Raw genomic sequence first — 21,494 nt, forward strand, 5'->3', positions numbered from 1 at the left:
AGATCTTTCGCATTAACTTTGACTAATGTAGAAAATGACTATCGTTAAATATAACTCTCAAATCCCAAGAGAAAGAATGCATAGAGATCTCTTTTACTGGGTTCAAAGAAGAAAAAGTCATGGCTACATCAGTTTGAAGACTAGGGTTCATTTGAAGTTTTAAACTAAACATAACGTCACTCGGAATAAAGAAATACTACTAATAAATATAATAACAAATTCAAAAGAAACAAAATAATCATCCACTGACAATTCTTAAGAAAGCCTCAAATATATCTGCAAGGTGTTCAATGGAGAAATATAAAAAAACAATCAAAATCACAACAGAATCGATAAGTGCCAAAATAGAGAAGACGATAAATCAGGACGTCGAGCAGCAGGTCTTCTTCGTGTCGGTGTCTTGTGGACCAACAACAAGAGCCTTTCCCTCTTTGATATTCGCTGCAGGCTCCTCCGAAGATAGCGGTTTCTTGCTGATTATACGGTATATTTCTGAAAGGATGGTCTGGAAGGCCTTCTCCACATTAGTGGCCTCCAGAGCAGAGGTCTCGATGAATGAGAGCCCCTCTTTTTCGGCAAAACTTTGAGCATCCTCTGTCGCAACAGCTCTGAGATGCTTGAGATCAGTCTTATTTCCTATGAGCATAATAACAATGTTGGAGTCTGCGTGGTCCCTTAGCTCCTTCAACCAACGACTCACATTCTCAAATGTGGTAGGTTTTGTGACATCATACACAAGAAGAGCACCTAGAGCACCACGATAATATGCACTGGTTATAGCCCTGTATCTCTCTTGCCCAGCTGTGTCCCATATCTGAGCCTTCACTGTTCTTCCCTCAACCTGCAAATTCGATGTTAAATAAATTCTTACTTTCTGGTCTCGCTGAATTTGATGTGATAAGCAGACAGAAACCAACTAAAATTCAGTAAACAACAGCTCTACACAGAACCAAAAATCAATTAAATTTTTTGAAACTGATAACACCTTGAAAGAGCTGAGTTTCATACTTATTGTTTTTTGTCAAAAGTCCTGCGTTCTCTCTCAAGTCAAAAGAACTTTTACATCTAACATCTCAGCATTAATTTTGATGCATATCATGCATCAAAGTTCAAAACAAGTTGAGGAACTGGAGTGCCCAACTACCAGACATTGTGTAGAGACTGTTTTATTCTTGAATATACAGCAAGATAGCCTTGATAATTCAATAAGACAAGTGTGTGCCTTAATGTTTGCTACGGTTCATACAATTCATAAACATCTTTTGCTAACTTTTCTATGCAATCTGATAGTCAACCAAAACAACAGTGAGGAACAGACACAACATGATTATCAAATTGATGCACTCTACAATTACCGCATGTATGTCATAGCATTTTACAAATTGACAACACCATAGAGGAGCATCCTCCTCCATTTTGTTTGTTTCACCCAAGGCAGAATACTGCTATGCAGCCGAAAAAGTAACATGTCTACATCTCTTATGCCATAAAACCGAACCCCAAAACCTGGATTCTATATTTTACACCATGTGATATTTGTTAATGGCACAAGATTCATCATATGCAGAAGGATGTGGCTATATCTCTCCTCCCAGAATCATGTATGCACAAACATGGTCATACAACGAGAGTTCGAAGGTGCAAGAAATAATATGATGCAATTAATTGCAGGTCTAGCTAGATAGTGCGAGGCAATTGCCATTCTTCTCCACACACTCATCAATCCGTAAGCAATTGTCCTATTTCCTCTAACAGACCTTAAGAATAATCACAAAGATCACATAACAAAAATATAAAGGCCCTTCAATCTGTAGACAATGTCGAAAATCACGAGAACTTACAGACACATTTTCCACACCCTCCCTTATACCTTATAATCCAGACAAAGTAGGAAATTTGTTATATGGAACACACTTTTGATGACCATTTTCAATAAGATCATAACTTCACACAAACATTTAAAACCCACAACTATTCCCAGCAAGCATATTCGCCACATCAATACACAAACAGATCAACCATTATACAAATAGATAGATCTACAGATCGAAAAACCCCCAAACAAAAATAAAGAATTCGATTCAAAAAGACGAAAATTCACTCAATTCAAACAATCAACTGACACGTGCCCTCAAGAACGCAGTTTCTTTCTCCGCTAAAATCCGAAATTAGAACTAATTGCATGCTAAGAATAGAAAAATAATTGAATTTTGAAAACCTGAAGAGTGCGGGTAGCGAATTCGACTCCAATCGTTGATTTAGATTCCAAACAAAACTCGTTGCGCGTGAATCGGGACAGCAAGTTCGATTTGCCGACGCCTGAATCGCCGATTAATACTACTTTGAACAAGTAATCGTACTCGTCATCGGCTCTCCGACCCATTTCTCAGGTCAAAATCAAATCAAAATGAAATCAACTGAAATGGACAAATGTTTTCCTGCCTTCGGTTTTTGGAAGTAATTTAGAGTCAGTTGTATTATTCAATTGTTATATTTAGCAACTTTTGAAATTTAATATATTTAGCAACTTTTGAAATTTGATATATTTAGCAACTTTTGAAATTTAATTCTGATAATATATTTCTTTAGTTTTTTATTTTAATTAGGGTTCATTCCCTGTTCAAGTTCAACAACATTTTTGTTTGGAAATACTTAATATATTTTAGTTATTCAACCATCCACATAATGTGATTCAAATCCTAACCTATTAGTCGAATAAGAAGAATTGGTAGCATTAATTTAACAAGTTTGATTATAAAGTGATTAGTAATCTACCCATTTACAAAGTCATTTAGCATTATTTATATTGAACTATCCAATTTTTAGCAAATTCTTTGTTTGTACATCACCTCAAAATTTACCGCAATTTACAAATTTTTTATTTCTATCTGATTTTGCTAACAAAAGACTGTATTCTGGCCAAACAAATAAAATAACATGTGTCGCTAATGTGACATAATTGTGACTGCCTGGCACACACATGACATTAAATATAAGAGTATGATCATTGATCATAATAGCCTGTAAATTGTTATATTTTTATTGAATTATAATTCTGTACACCAACTTAACAATCTTTTAGTCGATGACTTAACTTTCAATTTCATTTAATTTAGCTAATGAAATTAGTTCCATTTAAAATAAATGTCACTAACATTCAAAAATGTGTCTCAAACAATCCAACAGTGAGACACAAACGTAGCATTAGGGCATCAACAATGCAGCCCCGTCCGGACAAGCCGCCTGACGGGGCTGCATTGCACCCCCTCAATCACCATCGGCTGCCTGTGCGGTTGCATTGCAACCCCCAACAAAATTATTTTCTTTATTTATTGTTTGGATTTTTCGCCTTTTAAATTATTTCATTTTGCTATTAATATTTATTTCTCAATTGAAATTAATGTACTTTTAAATAAAAATTAAATTATTTAAAATGCTGAAAAGTTAGGGCTGAATCGAGGCTATATTTGGGGTTGATTGCGTTGTAGCTGTTGTAACTAAAATTTGAAAAGCCAACGTGGCAGTTGAAAAATCGGTTTATGGGTGGAATTCTGATACGAGTATATCACTAGAAATATCTCCATATATCTATTATTTGGTTTAGTATTGATTTAGCATATCTTTCCATATATTCTTAGTATCTTTATTTTCTTGTTCATTAAGTTAAGCTAGTCTTATAAATAGGAGTACTTGTATTCATTCTCAATTAATCAGAAATACAATCATCCTATTTTATTTTTACGTTTTTATATCAATTCGGTATTGTTCTTGGTTTGATCGACGGGCAAAGCTCCCGCGACTACCTCCACTACCTTTTATCCCTCCGACAATCGCAATCGCGACGCCGGAATCTTGTTAAGGGAAATTATCCCTTAACAATTGGTGCTTTCATCCTCGAACTCATGGCCGAAGTCAATCTTCGTTCATGGCCGGAGATATCGCAAGCATCCGAAGGCTTGCAATTGAATTCAACAGCAGCAACGTTGGAGTATATCCACGCTTGGCTTGCCCGGCTCGAGACCCAATTGGTTGAGCATGAGCGCAGGGTAGCAACAACGCACTCTCCGCTCCGGCCCGAACCTGATCCACCCGACCAACCCCTGCTGTACACCGCTGCCCAGCCACCTCACGCGCCCTACCAGCCACCGTTGCCTCCATATAATCTTGACAGTTACCCGCCGCACAACTCCCCTTGGTTCACAACTGCCCTTGGTCCACATACATATCCAAACTTGGATCCCCTCACGCTGCACCAAAGCCCCACCACCGGTCACACCAACAACGTCGTGACAGATTCATACACGCTGTCGGAATGTTCGACCTTGCCCCCGATTGGATACGAACTTGATGGTCAGCGGCGAACATCTCAGTTTTATTATGATTGGCAGTCGGTGTCTTGACCTTCGGGACCACCCTTTCCTGATCCGGTACTGCATCCACCGCCGGCGATGCTGCCCGCTGCTGCCCTGCCTTACACCGTTGATTCACTTTATGTGAATAATATTGGTGTTAGCCCAGCGGTGGTCCATAATGTTGTAGTTCATGTTCCTGAAGAGCCAGTTATCATCCGAGTTTAGGAGAATATTGTTTCTGAGCGGAGCACGTCATCTGCAGAAGAAGTTGTTTCTGGAGAACTGTACAACCTCCCAGAGAATGGGGACTTGCCAGCAATTGAAGAAGAAGATGTTCATGTGTCGAAGGATGTTGATGAGGCTCGGGATGATGCAGAGCCGATAATTGAAAACCCCACCATAATTGACGAAGCACCAAAGAAGTCGTATGCTCCTATTGCAATGCATCTCAAGGTAACAACTGCAACTTTATCGCTGTTTCCAACATCTGTTTTGTGCCATTTATTGAAGGGAAGAGGGTTAAGGAAGGAGCAAGAAGTTTGATTGTAGGTGTAGCACCACTAGAGTTTAAATTCATCGATGATGGATGGCAAGCAGTGGGCATGGACCCTATTATTACAGAAGCTAACCTTGATTACAGTGCCAATTTTACAAATATGTTAATTAGTTTTAAAGAGAAAACAAGTTCCTAAAGGATGGAGTTGGTGAATGGTTGCATGATCCATATGCTTACTACCAATACAGTACATATGGTTTTGGGACGAGTGGAATCGTCCAGCTTTCTATTGCAGAATTTGGTTCTTCGGAGTGTTCAGATCCATCGTTGGATCTCTGGCAGAGAAACAGGGGCGAAAGAGAGCTGGTTTTGCTTGTTGTCTCATGTATATATTGAGCTTCATTACCAAACATTCTCCTCAGTATGCTTTTGATCCAGGGGGATACCTCGCAAAGCACTCGCAAAGCAATCCTCATCGACGCTTTTTGTGGCTTCTTGGTTTTCACCTTGAGGACAAGGTGAATTTTAACCGTGGGGAGTTGATACGAGTATATCACTAGAAATATCCCCATATATCTATTATTTGGTTTAGTATTGATTTAACATATCTTTCCATATATTCTTAGTATCTTTATTTTCTTGTTCAGTAAGTTAGGCTAGTCTTATAAATAGGAGTACTTGTATCCATTCTCAATCAATCAGAAATACAATCATCCTATTTTATTTTTACGTTTTTATATCAATTCGGTATTGTTCTTGGTTTGATCGACGGGCAAAGCTCCCGCGACTACCTCCACTACCTTTTATCCCTCCGACAATCGCAATCGCGACGTTGGAATCTTGTTAAGGGAAATTATATCTTAACAAATTCTATGGATGGCCTTAAATGTTTGAACAATGACTTTTCCACAGTTTTAGATTTTTAAGATTTAAGGTTTAGGATTTTAAGTAGTATGGTTTAGGCTAGAGTGTGAAAAATAGAGAATAAGAATGATCATCTTCTCTGAGTCAAGTTCTACTGTATTGATTTAGATGAAACATCAAAAAATCTTTACTTTTTCTTAATAAAATTAACGACAAAGTTCATGTGTTTGCAATTAAGAAGAGGTGTACTATATAGGTTTGTGGTTAGCAATGAATCCAAAATTTAGGAAATCTTAAAGTTTAAAAGTTTGCACATGAATATAAGAATTATTAACACCAAGTCAATAATAAAGCGATAGATCTTAGGATCTTTTAAGAGTGGTAAATCTCAAGACTCTTAATAAGGTCAAGACTACAAACAATGATCTTAACTGTAGTGAAGTCTATGTGATAATGGATTTATAAACTAAATTATATTAAGAGTAAGGAATCAATACCCTATTATTTATCTTTTTCTACTTGAAACTTTATCAATTTACTTTTTGTTATTTTACATTATTGTTTTTAGTTATAAAAACCAATCATAAAACCTAGTGGTCTAGATAATAATAATTGAAGTTTTATTTATGCATTTTAATCTCAATGGCTACGACACTTGTATTAACATTTAGCTATACTATAGTTGCATTGTCCAGTTACATACTTACATTCAGTAATCAATGTTAATAAAAAGTGCATCACTAATATTCTTCACTATCAATCTGTTTAATTGAAAGTACATTTATTTGATTTTGGAATGTGTCTCAAATAATTCAACATATCATAATGACTTGACTTGACTCGACCACATATAATTTAACACACATGAATCACATATATACGTCTAACATAAATAATTTGCATAATTACTCTCAATTTATAACATATAGCATCAAATAAGAGTAATAACATCACTATATCATCATATAACCACATTTGATATCCATAACTCCACTAATATGCTCACGAAAATAACACACAAAATCACGAAAACCAACAAAGAAGGCGAGAATTGGCTACCCAAATCGTTTAAACTCAAGCCAGAGATATTTCACAAAATAATTTCTGATTTGAATATGATGCACTCTACCATCACAATGACACTGTTTTTTATAAGCATGGCAAAATCCTAATAATAATTATTCCACTAGAATCTAATTCTACTCTTAATTAGACTTAACAAAACTTGTGTTGTTTGTAAAATATGTAATGCAATGCAGAACACATTAAAGTAATTACCATACAGAAATTGTTTAAACCGGATATAACATACAATTACAACAAACTGTAATTTGGCAAAACACAGCAGTGTAACATATAGTAAATATTAAAATCCATTTGGAAAACTACAACACACAGTGTTAACATATTTTCCCAAATAATCCTTTATTGAGCAGTGCTAAAAAGAAACAGGCAGACTATGCTTGTTGAAGAAACGGATAGTCAGTATAACCAACAACAGGATCAGAAGTGTAGAATGTGTTCCTGTCGTACTTGTTGAGCGGAGCATCCAAGCGGTACCTCTTTGGCAAATCTGGATTAGCCAAGAACAGGCGCCCGAACGCTACCAAATCCGCGCCATCTCCAGCCACAGCTGCGCTCCCTGTAGTCCTGTTGAAGCCGCCAGCAGCGATGAAGGTGTTTTTAAATGCCTTCCTCATGGGGAGGAGCTGATCCTCAGCGCACCCTTCAATCACAGTTGAACCAACAGCTCGTGGCTCGATCACGTGGAGGTACACGAGGTCCAGCTTCCTGAGTGCATTGGCCATGTAGAGGCCAAGCCCATCTGGATCTGAGTCCCCTGCCTCATTGAAATCTGAATACGGAGACAGTCTCATCCCAACTCTTTTCGCTCCTATCTCGTCGATCACGGCTTCCGCCACTTCCAGAGCGAAGCGACACCTGTTCTCCAGGCTCCCGCCATATTCGTCTTTCCTGTTGTTGACTTGATCCTTCATGAACTGCTCGATCACGTAGCCGTTGGCGCCATGTATCTCGACACCGTCGAATCCTACACAAGTTGTGGATCAATAAATGCGAGGGTCGTTCTCTTTGGGAAAATTTCAAAAGTAGTATATATGTTTGCCATCCTTTTTTATCCAAGTGTTTATTGATTTCATTTCTAGAGCATGATAGGCAGGGGGATGACGCGAACCTGCTTCAATAGCATTGCGTGCAGCCAATCTGAAATCATTGATAATACCACGAATTTCATCTGTGGCTAGTTGTCTAGGAGGAGACCAGTCTACTCCATATAGGCCAGGGGTCAGTCCTTTGTCTGTCGATGAGAGTGGAGCTTGGCCACCTGGCTGGTAATCTGCACAATGCACGTTTTATTGTCATGAAAAGAACTAGCTAGCTTTAGCCAGAGCAAAACAAGTAACAATGGCCAACAGTTAGGTTATTCATTGACTTATTTTTGAGTTGGGATCAAGGTCTCCAGCAATTACAACGGAAAGAAATAGCACTATATGACCAACACAGAGTTAACTCATCAATATGCAAGTTACTCAAAAAGGTACTGATCAAATAGAAACAATACTATGTGCAAACTATAAAATTCCGATTGGGATACCATTAGTAGAGACACGACCAACGTGCCACAACTGCACGAAGAAAACACCACCCTTTTGATGAACTGCATCGACTATAGGTTTCCATGCCTCGACATGCTCCTTTGTCCAAATTCCAGGTGTATCAGGGTATCTGCATACAAAAAATTGATAGAAATATCAAATAAATCTTAACAGCAATTCCATCATAACTAACTATACAAAGTCCAAATCAGTAGTATTAAAATAAATGTATAGGTACCCTTGAGCAGTGTCCGATACACCGGTTGCCTCAGTGATAAGGAGGCCACCTTTGGTTGCTCGCTGAGAGTAGTATACTGCGGCATGTGGCTGTGGAACGTTGTTGTATGACCGATCCCGGGTTAATGGTGCTAATACTATTCTGTTCATCAACACAACACCACCCAGATAATGAGAAGAAAAACACACACAAAGACAAAAAAAAGTAATGAAGGAATGAAACCTGTGGGAGAGGGCGAATTCTCCCATTTTGTATGGGGTGAGCAAAGGAATAACATCATTATTTTCAGTTGCCATAACTCTGATTTGATCTCTTAACTTTGTTTTTGTTTATGTTTTATTTGTGTAAAACACAGGACTATTTATAGTAGATACATGAATCTAGTGGGAATTGCGTAGGCCATTAGATCATTGGTGTTAGTTTTCCCAATTATTAGAGGCGGCGGCGGCGGATGAGACTCCACCTACAAATTAATTATAGAGGCGGCGGATCAAATCAGATTCGGAATTTCAATTCTGGGAACATGGGAACCCATTAATTAATAATTATGCATGCTGATTTATCTTATTAGCTATTTTTCATAAGAGCATTATGCATCATCGATTGTACAGATTTGTAGTATAGTGGAGTATCTAATATTTATTATGAGGGGTAAATACAAATTGGTTTTCAACTTGTATTCGTCATTGCTGGTGGGCAAGTCCATATGGAGCATATATCACTATTGGGTTTTTTACTTTTTTTTTAAAGTTTTTTTATGTCTAGTTTTTCGTTTGAGGAATTTCATCGAGCATGTTGTGTGCCTGGGAGAGGATTACCATCGTCTCTGACGGGAAATAAACCAATCATGCCCAAATTTCTTATTCCGCGGGAACAAAGAGACAAATCCTTCAAAACCAACACTGAGCATAAAGAATACACCAAATTGGCAATGTTCAATTTCTATTTAAGAACACATAAGCTCCTGCATCCAGATTTTTTAAAAATAAAGCAAATATCGAAAGTCATATACAACAACAAAAAAAGGCAAGCTGAAATCCAGATAGGATTTTCATCAGTTTCACTTTTCAAAATTTCACCTACCTTAATGAATTGATCTGAGTCGTCAGGCGTTGATTGCCCTCTAGAACAAGGCGACGGGGGCAATTGCGGACAGTAGAGAGGGGGCGGAACGCGCGGCTTGTGGGCTGTTTAAAGTGGTGGGGAAGGGCGGCGGAACGTTTAAGCCTTTAAGGAGGCTGGACGGAGGCCGGGGAGAGCGTCGCCGATGCTCCGCCAGACTGGGCGACAGGGGCAAAGAGTGAGAGTACTATCAAAAACAATAAGGCAAAATAGATCATAGTATTTCCTTTTCCGTCCGCCCCACAAAAATGGAGTAGTTCATATCTATTTATAGAAACCTTTTATCTTTCTTTTTCCTTTATTATTTTTGGGCCATATAATCCAATACATAATTTCAACTATTTTTTCTCATTCTCTCTTATTTTACTAATTATACATTAAAACTCATGTCAATTTCAAATGGCCTATTTATATGGAACGGAGGGAGTATATATTTAAATTTAAATAAAGTAAAATTCTTTGTATTTGGCTATCTATCTATACATATATAAAAGTTGAGTTTTGGGACCTTTTGAATAAAAATTTTGTGGAATGGAGGTAAATGCAATTAAGAAAAACTATTAAATCTTTCACTTGAACTCATTAAATTTCGGTAAGCCTCAATTTTAAATTCATCCGGCAGTTTCTATCTTCAAATATAAATTATGAATTAATTGTCATAATTATCCACTCGCTTGGGTTGTAATGATAGTTCATCTCCTATTAGGGCTCAGAGCCTCTATTATGTAATTAATTCACAACATGAATTTACTATAGTGAAATTTTTGGGTGAGATTTTAAACATTTAGTGTTTAGTGGACGTTTCTATCAATTTGAGCAACTAATTTAAGCATTGTCTTAAATAACTTTGGAACTAATTTTTAAATTCGTAGCGGTTACATTATAATTTCATCCATTTATTACTATATAATTTCAAATTATTTGAATGAATGGTGGAACCAATGATATGCGTCCCATAATAAGCACGTTACATTTTCTTTAATGATAGGAGGAGTTTCATTTCCAATAATGGAATTTCTTCCAAATACATGAGTTACAAACCTAATTATTAGATATAACAATTAACAACGGTTACATTATATAATTAAATCCATTTATATGTTGGATGGTTACACCCAATTTTGTCTATAAATAGTAATAATTCGAACACATTAGCTCAGTAAAAAACAATGTACAAATTCCATTAGTAAAAAATAGTGAACAAATTCAGGCTTAACTTATGTGCATCGACGTACACAATGATGGAGAATGCTAGCGTGTTGCTCCATCAGTCTCTTATCCATCCTCCTTTCTTTATTGATGTTGTTTCTTACGTAGTTTTCGTGCAAAGAAAACACCAAAAGTCAATGAAATGGCAAAAGGTAGCAAAGAAGAAGAAGAGCATAAAAGACGACAAAGTACATGAAGTATCACATTTTTTTAGCCCACATGTATAAATAATCAATTTAGGTGTTAAAAGAGGAAACTGTTAAAGTTGTTTACAAATAAGTTTTTTCATAATTTTTGAATTATTGATTCGCTGTTCTAATGTTAAGTTTTACTATTAATATTTATATATGTGTGTTGTTTATATGCTTTGTGGTCCATCATTTTGTCTTTTATCACAATATTATTGTCCTTATAATATTTTAAGTTGTATATTAAATATTTATATTGATTTCATATTAAATAGTGTTTTAGTATTGAAGTTTAGGGTTCATATTGATTTCATACTAAACCCAACGGTTACATTATATAATTAAATCCATTTATATGTTGGATGGTTACACCCAATTTTGTCTATAAATAGTAATAATTCGAACACATTAGCTCAGTCAAAAACAATGTACAAATTCCATTAGTAAAAAATAGTGAACAAATTCAGGCTTAACTTATGTGCATCGACGTACACAATGATGGAGAATGCTAGCGTGTTGCTCCATCAGTCTCTTATCCATCCTCCTTTCTTTATTGATGTTGTTTCTTACGTAGTTTTCGTGCAAAGAAAACACCAAAAGTCAATGAAATGGCAAAAGGAAGCAAAGAAGAAGAAGAACATAAAAGACGACAAAGTACATGAAGTATCACATTTTTTTAGCCCACATGTATAAATCATCAATTTAGGTGTTAAAAGAGGAAACTATTAAAGTTGTTTACAAATAAGTTTTTTCATAATTTTTGAATTATTGATTCGTTGTTCTAATGTTAAGTTTTACTATTAATATTTATATATGTGTGTTGTTTAATATGCTTTGTGGTCCATCATTTTGTCTTTTATCACAATATTATTGTCCTTATAATATTTTAAGTTGTATATTAAATATTTATATTGATTTCATATTAAATAGTGTTTTAGTATTGAAGTGTGTATGTTGTTAAGGGTGATATTTTTCTTTGTTGTAGAGATCTACGTAAATGTTCTAATTAACAAATGTTCCATGTTGATTTAGTTTTAAAATTATTTAACATGTTGTGTATAGTACATTTTATTTTGTTTTTTAAATCTTATGTAACGATGTTGTTTCTTATTTTATTTAGTTTATTCACAATGTATTAATAAAATAAAAATATTTTAAGTCGCGCAAAGGGTTGTAAATGTAATTTTATGCCAGGGATGTAAATGCAATTTTAAAAAATTATATCTTCCACTTTGAACTCATTAAATTTTGGAAGCACAATTTGAAATTCACCCGGTAGTTTCTATCTTCAAATATAAAAATTGATTATGAATTAATTGACATAATTATCCACTATCTACGGCTGTAATGCTCATTCATCTCCTATTAGGATTCAGAGCCTCCATTGTAAGCATTTTTTGACATGAATTATGTGATATAATTAGATGATGATTTCCATCGTGATTAAATATGAGTTAAATCAACTTCAATGTTATACCACTTCTAATATTTAACGTTTGATATTTCAATTGCCATTTATGTTATTTGATTTAAAAACCTTTTCATTTTAATCCTTGGATGAATGCAAGCAAGATTTTTTTTGTTTACCGTTCACATAGGCCTATTGTAAAGCACTTTCTTGATATGATCATATAAACAGATTTATAGACAAGATTCAGATAAAAAAACCTCCACTATAGTAAGAATTATCAAGTAGGCCAACCCAGTGTAAGATATCGAACACATATCTAAAACCCTCAAAATAGAATAAGTGATCAACAAATTAAAATTGAACTGTGACGGAGGGAGAATTTTATTGATATTTGGCTCATTGTTGGTCATGATGAGTATATTTTAAAGTTAAGGGTTTAGGATTTAGGTTTCGAGGTTTGGGGTTTTAGTGTATAGGATCACAATATTGCAATGAAATGAAGCTCGATAATTTATAATTTCTACTAAAGTTAAAGGTTTAGGATTTAGGTTTCGAGGTTTGGGTTTTTAGTGTATAGGATCACTATATTGCAATGAAATGAAACTCAATAATTTATAATTTCTATCTCTATTATGGATTAATTATGATAAATTATTTTTCATTTAATATTTATGCCACATAATTATTTGGTATTATATATATTCTGGAAAAAAAATATAATGGGTCGTGCATAGCACGGGAGAGATACTAGTCAATATATAAAAGGACAGATTTTTGGGATGCCATGTGACACAATTTTGAGCGGAAAACTATCTATTGGGCAAACAAAAAAGCAAATATTATTGGATAAAAATTGGTCCAATAAAATACCGAAAAAATGGCTTCTACTAGAAGTTTAAGACATTTATATGGACACAAGTAACATTAATTGAATCTGCATTTTTATGGACTAATTTTCTGAATTTTGATTGCAGCATAGCAAGGTGCTTGGAATCCGGCGACAGCTCCAACGAGAGGGCGGCAGGCTGAGGGAGACGAGGCGGTGGCAGCAAGGCGGCGGCTAGCCGAGAAGATACGAGGGATCCGGAACGAGAGAGATGGGAGGAAAGTTGAGAAGACGAAAAAGAAGAGGAAGGAGAGAGAGAAGTACGGTGGCGGATTCATTGAAAGATCCGATCTTTACCCGCTGGAGAATAAGAAAAAGGAGAGGAAAAGAGAAAAGTGCTGGAGTCGGGAAATGAGGGAGCTGGCGGGTGAGGCGGCCGGAAGCTGGTGTTCAGCACGACGGTGAGCCCGGCGGCGGCTGAGGCACGGCTGCAGCGGCGTGGAGACTGTTGTTCAGTGGGCCGACGGACAAGAGAAGGTGTCCGGCGGCGGCGAGAAGCTGGTGTTCAGCGGGTTCCACCTATTAGAGGGGAGAGAGAAGGAAATGTGTCAATGGAGGAAGGTATTGGCATTGCTCCCCGGCGAGGCAGCGACAACGAGATGAGTGAGAAGAGATGTAGAGGCGCTACTTTAGGATACTTTAGGATAGGGTATTAGCTGTGGAAGAATATTGTATCATTGCACGTAGATGCAATAATATTAGTTTGGGTTTTAGTGTATTAAATTTTAGAATTTGGGCTTTTAATTTTTTTAATTAGTTAGTAGTAGAATTTTTATTGAGTTTTATATATCAGGCTATATCATGTGTTAATTAGGACTTCTAATATGTTCCATCTAATTGTATACATTTTTTAAATTAATTGTTTTTATTTAAGTATATAATTTAAGTAAATATGTTGAAATTATTTATTTTCTTGATTAAATTATTTATATAGATTTAATTTATAAATACAAATTTATAGAGGGGGAAGAAGTTGAAAGATGTATAAAATAATAACGGCATTAATGTGTGCTAGAAGATAGGGCTTAGAATTTAATTAATTATGGAATATTTGAATAAAACCAAATATTAATTTTAATGATTAAAACTATTTATATTCATAAATACATTTTTATGTATTTTTCTTATTTAAGATAGTATAATTCATAATACATATTTATAGAGGAAAAAGAAGATGAAAGAGGTATAAAATATTAATGGCGTTAATGTGCGCTAGAGCATAGGGCTTAGAATTTAATTAATTATAAAAGATCTGAATAAAACCAAATATTAATTTTAATGTTTAAAGTTTAAAGTTTTGTATTTTTTCTGGAAAACCTTCCTCTTCCAATTATTTTTCACAAAATCTTTTCTTTTCAAATTTTGATTTATATTTTAGAACCTGATGTAGGAAACTAAATAGGGAGAAAGGCGATAATATAAATACATTTGAAAATCAAAACGTTACTCATTGTACATAAATACATTTATCACCAATATTAATGCTAATTAACGCTTTGCATCACCAAAAAAACTTTTTATTTCAGATTCTACCGTTAATTTCATTTTGAGTTTTTTTACATGCACATAGGATACAAAGTATGTAGTAGTATGATATTAATTATTAAGTTGTAAATGTAATTTAGTATTCTTTAATACGATTATTATAAAGTTTTTTATTTTATTTTATTTTATTATAATATTCAAAATAATATACTTATGATTTTTATTAAATACTCCTCCGTCCCCAAAGAGTATGAACATTTGGTTCGGCATGAGTTTTAATGCATAACTGGAAAAGTAAGAGTGATATAGAAAAAAAACTTTTTAAATTATTGTTAGTGGAGAATGAGTCTAGCCTTATTAGAGAGAAATGAGTTTTAAAAATTAAAAAGTTCATACTTTTCCAGAACGGACTTAAAAGGAAATAGTTTATACTTTTCAAAGATGGAGGGATTAATTAGTATAACTGTTACAAATTTATAATATTTATACAAATTTATAAGTTTTACTTTATAATTCAAAATTTATTTTATAAAATACTTACATGACTCGGGCATTCCCGTTGGAAACATGCCAACTATCATAATGGAGGGTTTTCAAGTAGTATAATACTTTCTCCATCCCACTTTAAGAGTCTCATTTGAGTTCGGTACGGATTTTAAGAAATATAAAGTAAACTTGGTGAAAAAAGATGATATAATATGAGTCATACTTTTATATGTATTAGTTTTATAATAAAATGTGAATACATAAAAGTTAGTGAAATGTGGGGCCTATTACCATTTATGAAATTTTCTAACTGGGACTCCTAAAATGGGACAGAGGCAGTAATATTTTTTTCTCATTTTAGTTGATTAATTGAGAATGTTAAGTTAATAATTTAACATTAAAAATATAATAATAAATTTATTTTTTAAAATTATTTAATAGTGTAATCGCGTACATAACCTTTGGTGTCTTCTCTTTGTTAAGTAGGAGCACGTTAGTATCATTTTTTCGACGTTACAGCTTTGCGAAAAATAAAAATGCGTATCTCAGTTAAATGAATTATACATAACGTTTGGCACATTCTCTTTATGTTAATTGTGATTTTGTGAAATATAACTAAAGTGTTTGTATTAAATATGTTACTACTGACCAAATTTAGGTATCAAAATTAATAGTACTAGGGATCATTATTCTTTTTGTATAAAGTATATAAAATGAGATTTTTTAAATTGTTAACAATTTGTATTCATTAGTTATAATTGAGTTGGTTTTATTTATTTCTACTAAGATAATGTTTTTTATGACTTTGAGTTATATTTCTTTTCTTTTTTTTTTTGCTTTTCAAAAGATTATGTTTATGAATATTATCATCTATTGAATTTAATTTTGACGAAAGTGAATTTATTCGTTCAAATAATTTTCTCTCTTTTTATTGTATTTAGGAATACATTTTTCCTTTATTTGTATATCTTATTCTATTTAATTCACGCATGTCATTTTTTGTCATTTTTTATTTATGTTACTACACGTATAATTTATTAAAATTGTGTAATTCAAGAGTATGTTGAATATGAAATGTTTTATTACATAGGGTTGAGAGAAAATTGTATAATTCAATAGTCTGTTTGTTGTTGTTTATAATGTTTTTAATTGTTTATAATCTTATTAATATTATTTTTAATTAATTCATATTCTTAAAAGAAATATATTTTTGTATTATTTTTTAATATATCTTTATTTTAATCTATTAAACTGTAAATGTATCTTCATTATTTTTGAAAATCTTTTGTCCCTTGCATAGCACGAGTGGTAACACTACTTAGCTATACAGAGTACTATGTATACCTTTTAAAATAGGGATATTGGTTAGAAAAATAAAAAATTATGGCTGTAATTCATAATTTTCAAAGTTTGTTGTAAAATATGAACTTAACTAGTAGGGTCGAATTGATCCTATAATTTCCGGCCGAAATTTATTAGATTGACTCTCCGATAAATCTATATCTTATTCGCGTGTTTGGTGTGAAACACAATTGTATTTTTGGTCTAAACGACGTTGTTTCATGATTTTAAGCTGAATTATGATTCAGGGTTGTTGTTTCACAATCGAAGTCATTTTTGTTTTTATTCTATCGAATAAATTACTTCATCCGTTCCTTGTTAATATAGACATCAATAGTGTGTTAAATGGATGGTGAATAAAGTAAGAGAGATGAAAAAAAATAAAAAAAAAAGTTATTTTTGTTAAAAATAGAAATGACTCAATTATCTTAAAACTTTTTAAAATAAAAAAATGATTTTATTAGCATGGAGCGGATTGATTATTAGCTACTTGAATCAAGGTCAAATTCTTCATCGTTTTTCACCGGGCATTCGATTTATGCATTTGGTTTGTTTTTTATGCTTTCATTTGATTTATGCTTTTTCTTCATCTGATTTAAAACATGCATGCTATGAGTCAAATGTACATTATTGAATCCTCACAACAACAAACAAACAAATTGTAATTTGTGGAAACACAAAATTTCTAGTATATAAACTAAAATATTCATTCAGAATAATACTATAACACACGCGAAACATATTTTCCCAAAATAATCCCTTAGTAGTACATATTTTCTCAAAATAATCCTTTAGTAAGCAGGCAAAAAAAGCATGCAGGGCGAACCCAGGTGGGGTCGCCCGACCCCACCGGCGGTCCACCGGGCGCTGCCAGAAAACATCATCTTTGACATTTGATCTGGTGCAGCTCCGCCTCCGACCTCACCCCACGGCAGCTTCAATTTCACCCAAAACTTTAGGTCTTTTTCAAAAAAGTAAGAGGATAGAGGAACGATACTAATAAAATAGAGGAGAGATATAAGGGAGGGGTTGTAGAGAATGCAGAATCTGATGTTGGAAGCAGTGGCGAGCCACATTGGGGCCGGGGGCCCTGGTCCCCCATCAATTTCTATTTTGATATATATAATATATGTAAACCTGAATTATATATTAATTGTGTAGCGCAATTGATTGGTGAAATGCTCTCTTATCCGCCAGATCCGAAATCAATTCCCATGTGGGCCTCGTTCTTTCAATTTTTTTTCCCTCTTGTTTCGTTTTATGCAACTTTTTAAATTCTATTTATACAACTTACGTATCCTCACTCTTTCAATTAATGCAACTTTTTTTTTTTAATTTTTCCATCAGTTTTATGCAACCTTTTAAATTCTATTCATACAACTTCTTATCCTCATTCTTTCTATTAATGTAATTTTTTTTATTATTCTTTCTTCTGTTTATACAATATAATATGTATATTTTATTTCTCTTTTAGTTTCTACTTTTTGAAATATAATTTCTATTTGTTCTCTTTTAGATCACTTATTATGTTAATTTTAATGCTTTATCACATCGTAATTGTTTTCATCCATCATTATACTCATAATAAAAAATAATAAAATAATTATTATATTCTATTTGTTATAATTTATATTTTCGTTGATATTTGCTATGGTGACATTTATTAAAAAAAATCATTTCTATCTATTATACATACGTAAAAATTGAAAATATCAATTATTTTGAGCTACCGACGTCATGAACATCGAAAAAAATCATATTAACAGTAATTTGAGACCCATCAAAACAAGACCCATCATAAAACTTCTTGCTTCGCCACTGGTTGGAAGGATGAAAAAGACGATGGAATATTTTTATTGCTTTAGTAATTAGGTTAAATGAGTGAAATTCTTTGGGCTAAATGTTAGTGGGCAATTAATTAAATAGGTTGCATCATTTTGTGGATTAACTAAGCATAATTATTTTTATATTATTCGTTTCATCAACTACAATTTTATTATATTTATATTTTATATATTAATTTTTTAAAACTATTTAATATTTGGTGCTAAAATTTTTGAATTGATGTTGTATATAAAGTTATTTCATCACTAATTAATATACTCCCTCCGTCCCCCAATTTGAGTCACTCTTTTCCATTTTGGGCCGTCCCCCAATAAGAGTCACTCTTCCCACTTACCATTTTTGGACATCAAAATTACCCTTCATTACACCAAAAGTCAAAGGGGCCCCACATTTCACTACCTAACTCCATTTATTACACCACACATTCAAACTTTTCCTTAAAACTCGTGCCGAGTCAAAGAGTGACTCAAATTGGGGGACGGAGGGAGTAATAATTTTTAAATAATTATTTAAATATTATATTTATTAGTATTATTTTTTATTATATCCGACCCCACAGATTTCATTTTCTGGATCCACCATGCAGCCTATGCTTGCTGAAGAAATGGATAGTCAGTATAACCAACAACAGGATCAGAAATGTAGAATGTGTTCCTGTCATACTTGTTTAGCGGAGCATCCAAGCGGAACCTCATTGGCAAATCCGGATTCGCCAAGAACAGACGACCGTAGGCTACCAAATCCGCGCCACCTCCAGCCACAACTTCGCTCCCCGTAGTCCTGTCAAAGCCACCAGCAGCGATGAAGGTGTTTTTAAATGCCTTCCTCATGGGGAGGAGCTGACCCTCCGCGCACCCTTCGATCACCATTGCACCAACAGCTCGTGGCTCGATCACGTGGAGGTACACGAGGTCCAGCTTGCTGAGTGCATTGGCCATGTAGAGGCCAAGCCCATCTGGATCAGAGTCCCCTGCCTCGTTGAGATCTGAATACGGAGACAGTCTCATCCCAACTCTTTCCGCTCCTATCTCGTCGATCACGGCTTCCGCCACTTCCAGAGCGAAGCGACACCTGTTCTCTAGGCTCCCGCCATATTCGTCTGTCCTGTTGTTGACTTGATCCTTCATGAACTGCTCGATCATGTAGCCGTTGGCGCCATGTATCTCGACTCCGTCGAATCCTACACAAGTTGTGGATCAATAAACATGAGGGTTGTTCTCTTCGGTTGTAAATTTATCTCAAAGAAAAAACAAGGGATATAAAGGATGGTTTTTTAGCATCTATAAGTGGTCCCCACTTTTTATGCACATTCGTTAGGATGGAGAAAATTGGAAAATACTATCACATCAAGAGTTCCATGATATGTGATGAATTTAAGTGAAAAAAGGATGTCATGGAAATTTTCTCAAGGAAAACTATTCAGCTTATAGAACATGTGAAAAAAGTGGAAAACGATGAAAATATATGTTTTCCATTCTTTTTCATCATAGTAAACGATATGCCCCGACTTGAAATATTGCCAATGTAAATGTTTATGTACTATTTCTAAAGCATGGCAGGCAAGGGGATGAGACAAACCTGCTTCAATAGCGTTGCGTGCAGCCAATCTGAAATCATTGACAATACCAGGAATTTCATCCGTGGCTAGTTGTCTAGGAGGAGACCAGTTTAGTCCATATAGGTCAGGGGTCAGTCCTTTGTCTGTCGATGAGAGTGGAGCTTGGCCACCTGGCTGGTAATCTACACAATCCACATTTTATTGTCTTGAAGAGAACTAGCTAGCTTTAGCCAGAGCAAAACAAGTAACAATGGCCAACAGTTAGTTTATTTATTGACTTACTATATTTTTGAGATGGGATCAAGGTCTCCAGCAATTACAAAGGAAAGGAATAGCACTATATGACCAACATAGAGTTATGCCTTTCTTAGTCTATTAAAATTAATGGGATATTACTCTATTAGTTAACTCATCAATAGAAACAATACTATGTGCAAACGATAAATTTTAGATCGGGATACCATTATTAGAGACACGACCAACGTGCCACAACTGCACGAAGAAAACACCACCCTTTTGATGTACTGCATCCACTATAGGTTTCCATGCCTCAACATGCTCCTTTGTCCAAATTCCAGGTGTATCAGGTAACCTACATACATAAAAATTGAAACAAATTATACTGCAAATCAATCATAACTAACTATATAAAGTCCAAATGAGTAGTATTAAAAGAAATGTATAGGTACCCTTGAGCAGTGTCCGATACACCGGTTGCTTCAGTGATAAGGAGGCCGCCTTTGGTTGCTCGCTGAGAGTAGTACACGGCAGCATGTGGCTGTGGAACATTGTTGTATGACCGATCCCGGGTTAAAGGTGCTAATACTATTCTGTTAGTCAACACCACCCAAATAATGAGAAAAAAGCACACACACAGACAGACAAAAAAGTAGAAGAATTAGTAAGAAAGATGCAATGAAGGAATGAAACCTGTGGGAGAGGGGGAATTCTCCCATGTTGTATGGGGTGAGCAAAGGAATAACATCATTATTTTCAGCTGCCATAACTCTGACTTGATATCTAAACTTTGTTTTTGTTTATGTTTTGTTTTTGTAAAACACAGGACTATTTATAGTAGATGCATGAAGCTGGTGGGGATTGCGTAGGCCATCACATCATTGGTGTTGTATGTTAGTTTTAATAGAGTGGGGGTGGCGGACTGTTTAAAGAGGCGCAAGAGGGCGGCGCAGTGGTGGACCGCTTAAGCCTCATAGGCAGAACAGGACGGCTGGGGCGGAGGCCGCGGGTAGCGTCGCCGAAACTGCGCCGAACTGGACCAGAGATGGAGTGAGATTAAGAATGGTCCATTTTATGATTTTGAATAAATGAAAACGAACCGAATTTGGTCCATTTTTAACGTAGTCAACACCTATTAAATGCAATTTGACTGGATTAGTA

The 21,494-nt window shown here is 34.7% G+C and overlaps 3 protein-coding genes across 4 annotated transcripts; all 3 read right to left on the bottom strand.

Moving 5' to 3' along the window:
* Window positions 1-186: 186 nt before the first annotated feature.
* Window positions 187-2,467, bottom strand: LOC121757047 (ras-related protein RABA2a-like). The gene is made up of 2 exons (XM_042152518.1): window positions 2,219-2,467; window positions 187-841 (listed from the first exon to the last, which is right to left on the bottom strand). Exons 1-2 carry the CDS (start codon window positions 2,381-2,383, stop codon window positions 362-364), a joined length of 645 nt encoding a protein of 214 aa, XP_042008452.1. The 5' UTR covers window positions 2,384-2,467; the 3' UTR covers window positions 187-361.
* Window positions 2,468-6,983: 4,516 nt separating this feature from the next.
* On the bottom strand, window positions 6,984-9,592 carry LOC121756887 (12-oxophytodienoate reductase 1-like). Its single transcript, XM_042152311.1, has 5 exons — window positions 8,788-9,592; window positions 8,566-8,706; window positions 8,327-8,457; window positions 7,907-8,068; window positions 6,984-7,762 (listed from the first exon to the last, which is right to left on the bottom strand). The coding sequence occupies exons 1-5, from the start codon at window positions 8,859-8,861 to the stop codon at window positions 7,170-7,172; spliced, it is 1,101 nt and encodes a 366-aa protein (XP_042008245.1). The 5' UTR covers window positions 8,862-9,592; the 3' UTR covers window positions 6,984-7,169.
* A 7,853-nt stretch (window positions 9,593-17,445) lies between these two features.
* On the bottom strand, window positions 17,446-21,126 carry LOC121759411 (12-oxophytodienoate reductase 1-like). 2 transcript variants are annotated; one of them, XM_042154982.1, is made up of 6 exons: window positions 21,027-21,126; window positions 20,786-20,926; window positions 20,558-20,688; window positions 20,117-20,278; window positions 19,125-19,718; window positions 17,446-17,512 (listed from the first exon to the last, which is right to left on the bottom strand). In XM_042154982.1, exons 1-5 carry the CDS (start codon window positions 21,098-21,100, stop codon window positions 19,126-19,128), a joined length of 1,101 nt encoding a protein of 366 aa, XP_042010916.1. In that variant the 5' UTR covers window positions 21,101-21,126; the 3' UTR covers window positions 17,446-17,512; window position 19,125. The 2 variants fall into 2 exon arrangements, with proteins under 2 accessions (XP_042010916.1, XP_042010915.1); XM_042154981.1 differs by having other exon boundaries at window positions 17,449-17,505; window positions 19,118-19,718.
* Window positions 21,127-21,494: the final 368 nt, after the last annotated feature.

This window comes from Salvia splendens, chromosome 12, assembly GCF_004379255.2.
Source record: "Salvia splendens isolate huo1 chromosome 12, SspV2, whole genome shotgun sequence".
NCBI classification, from domain to species: Eukaryota; Viridiplantae; Streptophyta; class Magnoliopsida; order Lamiales; family Lamiaceae; genus Salvia; species Salvia splendens.